The 12,674-nt window shown below is 34.7% G+C and overlaps 1 protein-coding gene across 1 annotated transcript; it reads left to right on the forward strand.

Moving 5' to 3' along the window:
* Positions 1-8,553: 8,553 nt before the first annotated feature.
* Positions 8,554-11,235, forward strand: LOC114174388. Its single transcript, XM_028059228.1, has 4 exons — positions 8,554-8,689; positions 9,296-9,981; positions 10,063-10,447; positions 10,496-11,235. The coding sequence occupies exons 1-4, from the start codon at positions 8,554-8,556 to the stop codon at positions 11,233-11,235; spliced, it is 1,947 nt and encodes a 648-aa protein (XP_027915029.1).
* Positions 11,236-12,674: the final 1,439 nt, after the last annotated feature.

Consider the following 12,674-nt stretch of genomic DNA (forward strand, 5'->3'; position numbering starts at 1 on the left):
AAAATCATAAAAGAGTATGCGCAAAAGACCTTTAGTGATAATATCAGTAATTTGATAGTGGGACAGGACATGAGGAAGACAGATTTCACCACGTGCAACTTTTTTCTTGTACAAAGTGGATGTCTATCTCAATGTGTGTGTTTGTTGATGTTGTTCACGATTACTAGATAGATAAATGACACTCACATTGTCACAATACACTAATGTAGCTTTTTGAATTGGGCAATGAAGCTCAAGAAGAACGTTTCAAATCCAACAAGATTCAGAAACAACATTAGCTACTCTTCTATATTCAGCCTCAACACCAGAATGAGATAATGTAGGTTGTCGTTTGAATGACAAAGAAATCAAGTTATCATCGAGGAAAACACAATATCCAAAAGTAGATTGTCTAGTATTCAAACATCCACCACAATCTACATTTGTGTAAGAGAGGGGCTTGTCAATGTTGGATTTGTACAAATGCAAGTCAAAATCAATAGTATCCTGGATGTAACGTAAAATACGCTTGAGAGCATGCATGTGCTCTTCCTTAGGATCATGCATATATGTTGCACCACATAAAAAATGCCAAGCCTGGTAAAAGTAAGATGTTGCAATGCTCTAGCAAGACGTCTATACTTAGTAGGATCCTCATAGGGAAGGTCATTACACGCGCCAGGTTTGGGCTTTGTTTCAACTGGTGTGGGATAAGTTTTGAAATTAGTCATCATCGCTTTTTCAAGAATTTCTTCTGCATGTTTTTTTTTTTGTGATGAAACATACTAGTTGCATTACAAGTAACTACAATCCGCAAAAGTCGACCAAGATCCTTCATTGCAAACTATGAACTCAGAAATGACATAATGTACTTTCTAAGAGAATCAGAGGAAGCCATCAATATAATATCATCAACATACAACATAATATATGCAATATCAAATTCCTTATGGTATATGAATAAAGAGTGATCATATTTACAATGTTTGAATCTGGTTGTGGCCACATAATCTACAAACTATTAGTACTAAGCACGAAGGGCTTGCTTTAGTGATGGAAAACCCCAATCCAAGGGACCAACCACAAGAGTCATGTCAATAAGGATCTAAGAAGATTGAGCTTCATCTGAACCGAGCAAGCCTAAGTTGTTGTTCACCTGGGCTAAGGAAGATGTGAATACTTAGTCTAGGATTCCTTGTAAATATTAGAATAATATTTTGGGCCTTATACTATGTGCATAGTAGTACATGATTTTATTTAGGCCATAGTTGGGGCTTAAGCCTTACTTGCTTTATTGCTTTGTTTTGTTTAATAGCTTAGTGTGTATTAACTTGGTCTTTGATTTAGTTTCAAATTAGAATTTTTTGTGTAAGAATATTGAGATCCCTTGACTAGGAAAGACTTGGTATGTAAGCAATTCAAGTGATTCACCTTTCTTTCTTGAAGGAGAACTCAAGAATCTTATTATCTGCTTCTTTGAAATTTCTTTTAGAGACCAAAGTTTTTGTTAAGTTTTAGAAAACATAAAAAGAAAAAAAATGCTTCTCACCAAGGTGGTAGCGACTCAAGTGATGAAGAAAAAAGTTTAAGACAAATTGCATTAGAACTCTAATCACTAAAACTTTGGAGGAAGCAAAAAAATCTTCAAAAAGAACAAGAAAAAAAATAAGAGAAAAGTATGCTACTATCCTTGAAGAGGAGTTTAGACAAACTAGGGAACACAAAGAATGATTAAATGAAAAGATCAAGTGTAGGACCTTCTCAAGAAGCTCCAAGACTCCTACATTTGTCACACACTATGAGGAGGACAGTTGGTTAATGAACAATTTTTATCAACCTCCTTCACCAAGGCCTATGAGAGAACATAGGGAACCAAGACCCATTAGAGTAGACCTTCCTCACTTCAATGGCAAAGATGATCTGGAATTAGACATAGATTGAGAGGTGAAGGTGGATTAACTTTTTGCTTGCCACCAAGTACATGAGGAGAGGAAGGTACCCTTAGCTGTAAGACCCTAGAAAATGACCTTTTAAAAGAGATAATGGTTTAAAAATAGTGAGACTCGATTATTTTAATATTAAAAAGTTTTAGTACAAATAGAATTGTTATAAACGAGTTTCATTATTTTAAAACACACTATCTCTCTAGAAACCATTTTTCTAGAGTTCTTCGACTTCTCTATAAGGATTCTCCTTCTTTGTTTGCCTGATTGAAGATCTAAAACCGTAGGAGTGATCCTCATGGCGAGCTCTTCAAATTAGATCGATCAGTTTTTTCGCTCGTGTAAGTTAAGTTTCAACTCTTTTTCCTTGGTCTTCTTCTAGTTTTTGTCACATGTAAGCTTTTTATTGCTTGCATGTGTTCTTTTAATCATCTGTATGTGTCTCTGCTGATTAGTGATCATAACAGTATGTCCTGATCGTTCTTGTGATGTTTCTATGTATAAATAGAGCATCCTGTGAAGTTAGTGATGTTTGGCGTTTTCAGAGTTGTTTAAGCTGGATAACAAGTAAGGGAAGCTAACTTTAAGTTTGTGTTTAATTGAGTAATCTCTAATTTGTGAAATTCTCCTTGGATTGTTGGTGTTCTGAATTGATATGATTTTGATTGATTGTTTTTGTGTTTAAATTGAGGTGTGATTCTTGATTTCTATGTTGTTGCTTGAATCAGTAGTAATTGGGAATTTTAGGATCTGAGTCATTGATCAAATTGGTATTAACTCCATGGTTTAAAGACTATTTTAAAACAATATCTAAAGGAGAAGTACCAATTTGAGTTATGAAAGATGCCTAGATTGCCAAAAACTGCAAAATTGATGTTGCTGATATCTGATACAATGCTAAGCCTCATGTGGCAGCACTGAACACTCATTTTTACGAATCAATTGTCGTTGAGCGTTGGTCAGGTGACACTGAGCGCTGGTTTTTGCGAATTGATCAGCGTTGTGTGCCAGTTCTTGGCATTAGGCGCTACTTAGTTTTTCAGCACTGCGTCCTCTTAGTAAAATGAAGATTCTCGCTTCGTTAACCATTGGATCAAGCTTAAATTTTGACAGCTGATCCTAGGCACATGATTCTTCATTTTGATTTGTTTTGAAGTCTGGGATTAGAGAAATGATTTTCACTGTTTTGATATACTTTATGTATGTATATGTTTGAGATTGTAATTGGTTGATATGTGAATATGAAAATGTGATTAAAGATGTATATGATTGGTTTATATTATGAAATAAAGGTATGTAGTGAACTGTTGTAAGGTATTTCCCGAGGAAATGACATTGGTGATGTGTTTCATTAGGGTGTGCCTTAACAGCCAATATTGTTCCATTTTTGTGAAGCTATCTTGAACTCTACTAACTATTCATACTCATGTAGAGGAGAATGGTTATGTGGTGAGAGTAGTAGGGGGCCCTGTCATAAGGATGGTTCCATTTTTCTTACGACTATAAAAGGGATTAATCTTGTGTGTGGTAGCTCGGAGAGAGCAGATTATTTCATTAGTTCACAAGAAGTGCATGGCTTCACTAGTTTGACACAAGAGCTCGTATCCGAATAATATTGAGTTTAAAAGAGTTTGATTCGTAATATGATATGTTGTGTGGTTATGCTATATCTATTGAATATGGAAATTTGTATGCATATGGATTATTTTATAATGCCTTTGTAGTCTCTTATTCAATTAGCTTACGCTTCTTCTGTGTTCTTTCCTTTGTGTTGTTTGTTTTCTTTTGCAATGATCACCTTATTGGTGTGAGCAGATGAAGATGCAGGTGTAGTGGTACCTCTAGTGGTTGAGGTGCTATCAGTTTGGGCGGTCGAGCGAGATTAAATCCTGTTAGGTATAGTTTGGAAATAAAAGGATAATATAATAGCTTGATTGTACTAATATACCATATACATTGGACTATCTGCTTTCTGAATATTCATAATAAAATGTTTTATTTTAGTAGTTCTTAAGATGCTAAAATTGGGATGTTACATTAGCAACCCTGAGTTTCCAAGGTAATGCAATGTATTGGTGGACAACCCTATAAAGGGAGAAGAGAATCAACAATGCTCCTCTTGTCCAATATTGGGATGACCTCTAGAGTGTCCTTAGAAGGAGACACATTCCTTACTACTACCATAGGGAGCTTATGGATAAGCTCCAAAGACTCCATCAAAATAACATGGATGTTGAGGAATACAAGTAAAAGATGGAATTATATATGATGAGAGACTGCGATTTGGGAGCATGAAGAGGCTACAATTTCTAGGTTTCTTAGTGACCTAAGTCTTGAAATAAGAGATAGAGTGGAATTGCTACCCTACCAAGATTTAAATGACTTGGTACAACTTTGCATAAAGGTAAAGCATTAAAATTTGAGAAAGAATTTTAGAAATAACCACTCTAGTTCTATGTCAAGGATGATTTCAAGAGGGAGGGTAAGCAAATCAAAGAAGAACCCTCCAAAAGTTCTAAAGAAAGGGAAAAGCCAAGGGAAAGGATAAGTACACACATTCACACTTGTCAACACCCAATTTCGTATGGCTAAATAAATAATAATAATTTGTTTTAAAAAAAAATAAAATTAAAAAAGTAAGTAAGATTTTCTTTTGGTTTTTCTTTTTCTAAATAATAAAAATAGGATAATAATAATAAATAAATAAATAGTTTTTTTAATCTTTTATGTATTTTCTTATGAAGCTTTGTTTTTATTTCAGCCCAAGATACTCTATACACCTACACCGCTTTTTCTTTCCACTAACAACAACCCAAATTTAATTTTCTCACCCCCACACTCTATGCTTTGTCGTTTTTGTTCCAGATCAAGAAGTTAGTCTAATAATTAGAAACAAAAATCTGTTCTATTATTTAGAATCATTTACTCTGATTTGATGCTCTGATTTTATGACACCTATTTTTCCAAATGAGGAAAATAGTAATATGTTTCTCAAGAATATTTTTTTCTAATTATAATTAATTTGTCCAGATCACGTTTGATTTTGTGCTCTGATTTTTGTGTGATTTGATTCCCATAATGTGATAATATTAAGACTAATTCTTGCCTTTTAAAATTCGTTGTAATTAAGACGGTCCTTTTTATGAGATTACTTTAGATTTAAATTGTTATGTATATAAACCCATCAAGAAAAAAGAATAAAGGAATTTTTTCTTACCTTGAGAGACCTCTCTCAAAAAACCCAAAACCCACAGTTCATCTTGCTCTTGAGTTCTTTTCCATAATCTTAAGCACCAAAAAAACCCACTCCCTCACTTTCGAAATTACTCATTCAACCACCACACCTTGCTGCCGGCTTCATCGAGACGTTTGTTTTTGTGGCAAATTTTGTTTGGTACGATTCTTCCGGGGAAGAGTATTGGTAAGATTGTATTAATCTTTATCTATGTTGAGAATGATTTGATTTTGGTCTACGATGTTTTTACAGCAGTTGTTAGTGCATACATGGTTTTTCCAAGCCTATAACCATTTAATCATTTGTTTTATTATTTAAAAACTTTAAATCTAAAAGCTTGATTGAATTCAAAGTGTAATGGTAGTTTTGAAAAAGTGGCAGAGGGTTAGTTGTACTTTCTAATTCAATCAAAATGATGATAAATATCTGGGTCCCGTTTTTTAAGTATATATTTGTATATCATTCATATATTTGAAAAAGAATCATACATTGATGTGGATTTTTGTGCTTACCGTTAGCTTTTACATGTTTTTCCTTATCATATTAATAGCCTTTAAAATGGTCCATATTATAATCAATTTCTATAATGACTTTCGTTTCTAAGTAAATAATTAAAATTCGCTTTTAAAAAGAAATACTATAATGATCGTTTGCATCGACTTAGTATTTCATTTTCCTTTTTTTTGTTCTTTTAAATAAAAAAAATAAATAATAAAATGTTTTTAAAATATCATCTGCATCGGTCTTGTATTTAGTGTTTTTGTTTTATTCAACATATTTTCGAAAATTTAAAATATCAACGTTTTCACTCAAAAATAGAAGTTCAAGTTGTTTTCAAATATTTTTTCCTAAAAGTTTTTCAAAAGAACTACTCTCCATTATGAATGGAGATACGTAGGAGTAGGAGTAATCCTTGTCGGGCCCAAAAAACAAAAATCTTTTTTTTGTGGCCTTTGTATTTTCTTTGTCATATTTATTTATTTATTATTATTATTATTATTTTTTTTTGAAAATACACATTTAAAGGAGACTACATCCATTTGTATTTTAATTAAAGGTACCGTCTTAGGACGGGCGTTGTAGGATGCTAACACCTTCCCTACGTGTAACCAACTCCCGTACCCCAAATCTGTTTTCGAAGACCTTGCTCTTTTTTTTTTTGGTTTTTCATAGTTTCCTTTAATAACTATGATGGCAACTCCAAACCTCTTTTTATTTTTTTATTTTTTTTTGGTTCGTTGTTCCGTCGCGATTTTGGTTGCGACAGATGACGACTCCACTGGGAACCTTAGAGAGTTAGGCCATTTAATTAAATATATAAAATTAATGTGGTTGTTTTAATTTTTTTTTCTCTTTTCTTTTTCATTCCTCTTTTTTTCTTATATTTATTTATTTTATTTTTTTTCTCATTTATCATTATTATTATTATATATATTTTTGTTCATTTTGGATGATTGATTTTTTTTTGTTCATATTGTTTTATTTTTATGCTTGAATTTTGAATCCTAGGATAATTGACTTTGTTATATATATATATATATATATATATATATATATATATATATATATATATATATATATTTGTCTGGTTTTTTTCTGTTTATTTGCAGGGAGGGATCTGGGTATGCATTATCCTTCCTTCACACACATACACTGTGTGCATGACATGAGTGATGTCCTATACCCGGGTCTGAGTAACTTTAGAATTAGAGGGGATTGTGTAGCAGTGTCATGGTGGATGTACTTCCAAGTGGTCATTGTGAGAACCCCGGCTAGAGTTTGTTTGCTTCATTGGTACTCTCACCTCTTGTTGTTTACCAACTGTCGTGGGAAATGCCATGAAGTGGGCCATATCTCTAGTGACCTTGATATATTTATGCATTAGGAAACCATCCTAGTAAGCACATGTATTTCACCTTAGATCCATTAGGTGCCAAACCTCTGTTAAGGCACAAAGGGAGATATACACGTGTTTTTATTCCTCATTATTTATTTATTTTCTCTCCTCTTGATTTTTGAATTAGTAATAAAATCATGCATAACATATTATTGCATCCATGTATTTATGTTTTACCATGTCATCTCATCATGTTTATTTAATTTTAGGTTCAAAATTATAAAGCTGTGATTAAGTTTAAAAAGAAAAGACAAATTAACATGGAATTTGGAGTCGAGAGGCAATTAGATTTTGTTTCCTTGAAGAAAAAGTTATCCATTAAGGTTGCAGAAAGTAATTTGAGTAATTTGAGAGAGTTAGCTAGAAGAATGAAGACCATATCAAGGAATACTTTCAAGAGGAAATATGGGAATTTATTAGGTTTGCTGAAAGTGGAAGTTCAAGTTGCAACAATTACAACTTTGGCCTAATACTACGACCCACTGTTAAGATGTTTCACCTTCAAAGATTTTTAGTTAGTACCCACAAAAGAAGAATTTGAGGATATTCTGGGTTTGTCAATGAAGGGCAAGGTCCCCTACAGATACTCGGGCCAACATATCTCAACTGTTAGGAGTGGCGTTTGCGGCAATTAGCTGAAGAAGGATTTGGAGAAACATTCATGGATGCATTAGCTCTCACACTCTACGGAGCCATGCCTTTCCCTAACATGGAGAATATCGTTGACCACACCACCATTAATGTGTTTGTGGCTTAAAAAAATCATTCAGAAAGCCCAAATAATGCAATTTTGGCTGATGTGTACAGAAGTCTAAACCTTTGCCATGAGTTCAAGAAGAAGAGGTTATGTTGTCTACCTGTGTTGTACGTATGGTTCATCTCACGAATTAATAAGGGTATTTCAAATGCTGAAAGTCCAGTTGAAGAAGTTTTATTAAACAAGCAAGAAATTAAAGGGGCAAAGGATTGGGCTCAATTTTTTGCAAGTTTGAATGGGGGAAAGATCAGATGGTGCCTTCCTTGGCAATCTAGGTCACATATAATTTCATGTGGACATTTTCCTAAGGAGCTGCATAAATTATAACCCTGTGCTTGCTCAACGACAATATGAGTATCCCATTCGGGGCGCTCCAAATCTAGGAGCTTTGGTGCCCATATGGACTCATTGTGAGGAAGGAGTTTCCCCCGATTTAATTTGACAAATTAAGTGTGCTTGGGATGAGGTTATGCATGTGGAGGAAGATCCAAGGTCCTGGATAATTGAGGATAAGATGTCTTACAATCGATGGATTATGGAGAGAGTTAAAATGATAAAGCTACCTTTCAAATCAGACTTCCCTCCTTTAGAACAACCGCAACCAGCAGGATCTGAGGAGGTGACGATCTTGAAAGGAGAAATGGAGGTAATAAAGATGAAAAATAACAAGTTAAGTAATGATCTCTAGAGGCTCCAACAAGAATGTTCAGACCTTAGGTGTGATAATGAAGAAAATACAAGGATGTACCAAGAGCTATTTAGGAAACTGAGGGAAGAGAGGAATCATTGCTTTAGAGTTAAACAAAATCTTGCTACAACTAACGTTGAATTAACATTAAGGGCTCGAGCAAGAGATGTAACAACTTCATCTAAGTACTGTAAGAATCAAATGTATGAAAAGGTTAAGAGAGATAAAAAGGAAGCATTAAAAATATTGCAGGAGGCCCAAATTAAGATCAACAAGATGGAGTAACAAATGAAGGAGATAATGATGACCTATGATATGAAGATGAATGAGGAATGCCAACATCAAGTAGAATCAGAGAAAAGATATCAATAGATGATTGCCCAGATGAATGACTACACATTGGAGCAGGAATGGAACATAAGACATTGGAAGAAATGCTTTTCGCAGTTGGTTGCCTAAGCCAATGGAGCCATCGAAGACATCCCGCGATTACTATCTAAAGCTGAGTTTGCACTGGCGATTTTAATCCTCCGGAAAAGATTGAGGCCTTTTTTGACAACTGCAAGAAATTAATAAAAGAGATGAAGAGCATGATATCTAGGGCTAGAAATTAGGTTTTTCTTTCTATTGCATTTGATTTATGAGCTTTTTAGAGGGCGGGGTTTGTATTGACTTTTTTCCATGTTAATTTACTTACAACTTTATAATTTTGTTTAATAAGTTAAACGTTTTGCATTATGTTTTTCCTTCTCATTTCTTTTTCTTATTTTTTTCATGTTTAATAAAAATAATAAAGCAAAAAATAATAAAAACAAATACGGCAAAGTCAAGGCACCTTACTGGAAAACCGTACAAGAGACAATAAAAGCAGATATCAATCAACTAAAGAACCAAGTAGGTCAAATATTGGAGGCCTTGAAGTCCTTAAAGGCCTCACGAGAAGCTTCATCAGCAAAGGGTGAGGAAAACACTCACGTCGCTCTTGTTGCTTTCCCAGCATACGGATTGCCATTTGGTTACACCCCACCTGTTGGAGAATATTCAGAGCCTGAGCATGGTTCCTTCTCATTCCCGATCAAAACTTCAGAGAATGAAGCGGTCACCTTTGGGGGACCCCAAAAGACTATAATGCCCAAGACTTTAAACACAACTATCGGTGATAACTCTTTGGATAAGATTACATCACGCCTTACTATGCAGGTCGTATCCGTAGATGTTGAGGGAACAAAAACTAAATTGGAAATTTTAGAAGAACGACTACGAGCTATCGAGAGAGGTGGAAATTATGGGTTTGGCAATGTTCCAGGTTTAAGCGTAGTTCGTGATGTAACAATACCTCACAAGTTTAAGGTTCTAGAGTTCAAAAAGTACAAGGGTACCACATGCCCTAGAAGCCATCTAACCATGTATTGTCAAAAGATGGTTGCCTATGCTTATGATGACAAATTGCTAATCCACTTCTTCCAAGACAGTTTGGCTGGGGTAGATTTGAGTTTGTATACCCACTTGGAGGTGTCTCACATTCGCTCATGGATGGATTTGGTAAATGCTTTTTTGTAACAGTACAAGTATAACATGAATATTGCGCTAGATCGATTGCAATTGCAGAACATGGCCAAAAGGGATGCAGAATCATTTAAAGAGTATGCCCAACGATGGAGAGAGCTTGCTGCTCAGGTGGAGCCCCCTCTTCATGATAAGGAAATTGTGGCAATGTTTGTGAGCACGTTACAACCACTATTCTATGAACACATGGTAGGGAATGTATCTTCAATTTTCACTAATATTATCATCATAGGTGAAAGGATAGAGATCAGGTTGAAGAATGGAAAAACTGCATATAGCCCACTCGCGGCTACAACTCCTAAAAAGCTCAATTTCAAGAAGGAAGTAAAAGTGCACGCAACGTCAATAGTACCAAGGTGGGAAAACCAAGCCCACACTCAAAGTTATCAACGACATGTGAATTGACATCCTTATGTGACTCATACGACAGCTACCCACCAAGCACAATCTCCACAACAGGGATTCAATCAGCAACTACACGCCTCAAATAACACTTGGAAAACTGAGGCTAACACAAATCTCAACCAGTCTTTAGGGCAAATTGCTAGTCCCAAAAGGAATCAAGAAAGGAATTTTATTCATTTCACTCCTATTCCCATGGCTTACACAGAGTTATTACCAGATCTACTCCGTAATGCTTTAGTAGTCTTTTGCCCGATGAAGCCATTGCAACTGCCATATCCTAAGAATTTTCATGTAAATGCCACATGTGATTATCACGGGGGAGCCATTGGTCACTCTATTGAGGAATGTTTGTCTTTTAAACACAAAGTGCAAACTTTAATCGACTCAAGGTGGTTAAAATTTCAAGAGAATAAATCCAACTTTAAGGCCAACCCCCTCTATGGGCATGATAATGCTTCGATAAATGCTATGGATCTCGAGGGACACAAGTTGGTGAAGAATGTGAGCAAAATTAAGAGTTCACGAAGGTTTATTTTTGAGGCACTACTAACAGTAGGATTGTTGGAAGGTGAGTATAACTTAAAGGATGCATGCAGGTTCCATCCAGGTGCTAAGCATTCCATCGAGGCGTGCGACATGTTCAAAAATTTTCTACAAAATTTGATTGACAAGAACTTCGTGCAAGTATGGTATGGGGATAAAGAGGACAAAAGAAGGCTGGTAGAAGAAAAGAAGGAGCTAGGCCTAGCTCACATAGAAGGATGAGAACGAAAGAAAGGAAAGATTTGCACCAGTGACATCAAAGAGAGCTTCCATAGTGTTAGATGGATTAACGTTTTTCAGATATCACCCATTGAGGATGAAAGTGGATTTGAAAGCTTAGACTTTGTGCGGTCCTATCCTCTAGACATGTAGCTGAATAATTGAGAGATAACGAATTTACCCGTGATGTTTAATTTGGAGAAAATGTAATAATTTTAGTTTATCCTATTGCTTTACCTGGAGGGACTTTACGGGATGACTTTTTTCTTTTATGCTTAGTGGGATGATACAAAACATTTGTAATTTGTATTTTTGATCGTTTTTGTTTTATTTATTCGTTTTATAAACTTAAATGATGCAAATATGATGATGAATGTTTTAAAAATATTAATGTCGATATTCCAAATTTTGAGCACTCTATTGACAATATGAAAGATGATAATGAGGATGACTGAGAACCTTCTCCTTATTGCCAGAAGATGAATGAGGCAGTTGGGGCTGCTAATAAAAACATAAAGAAGATTATATAAAAGATGGTGGTCATGTATAAGGATTGACATGATATGTTTCCTTTTGTTTTGTATGGATATCGTATGTCAGTGCGTACTTCAACTGCGGCAATACCTTTCTCTTTGGTATATAGAATGGAAGCACTACTCCTCTTCGAGGTGGAAATCCCATCCTTGCAAGTATTAATGAAAACTCAATTAGAAGAAGCAGGGTGGGTTCAGGCCAATTTTGACCCATTTAACCTCATTGTGGAAAAAAGGATAACCGTGGTATGTCACGAAACACTATACAAAAGAAGGATGAAAAAATGTTTTACAAAAAGGTGCATCCCAAAGAATTTCATGAAGGTGATTTAGTTTTGAAAAAGATTTTACTTATACAAAAGGGACCACAAAGTCAAATGGACTCTAAATTATAATTGTCTGTATGTGAGTATGTGGTGAAGAAAGCATTCTCCGATGGGGCACTAATTCTCATAAGGATGGATGGGGAGGAGTTATGGTTGCCAATCAACTCCAATGTGGTTAAAAATTCTATGCATGATGATTCCATGATCGAGGATGCAACTAAGGATATCGACATTGTTTTCAAGTTTTTTGTATTTCACTTTATTTGATAAAAAATATATCATTTGGGTTTTCATAATTTTGTTGTAAAATTTTGTGTTACACTGTGCTGGCAATTAAAAATAATAAAAATATTGGTAAAAAGATATATTTGTGTCAATAAAACATCACGAGTATATGCACTAAATGCATACTAGCTCCTAAAGTGTGTCATAGAGGAAAAAACAAAATAAAATACAATGTAAATATAATAAAAGAAATGAGAAAAAGAAAAGGAAAGGAAGGAAAAGTAAGGGTTTTATGCATCCATGCATTCATGCACCCTCATCACATCATACCATTCATTTTTATCATCAAAACAAATTT

This window comes from Vigna unguiculata, chromosome 2, assembly GCF_004118075.2.
Source record: "Vigna unguiculata cultivar IT97K-499-35 chromosome 2, ASM411807v1, whole genome shotgun sequence".
NCBI classification, from domain to species: Eukaryota; Viridiplantae; Streptophyta; class Magnoliopsida; order Fabales; family Fabaceae; genus Vigna; species Vigna unguiculata.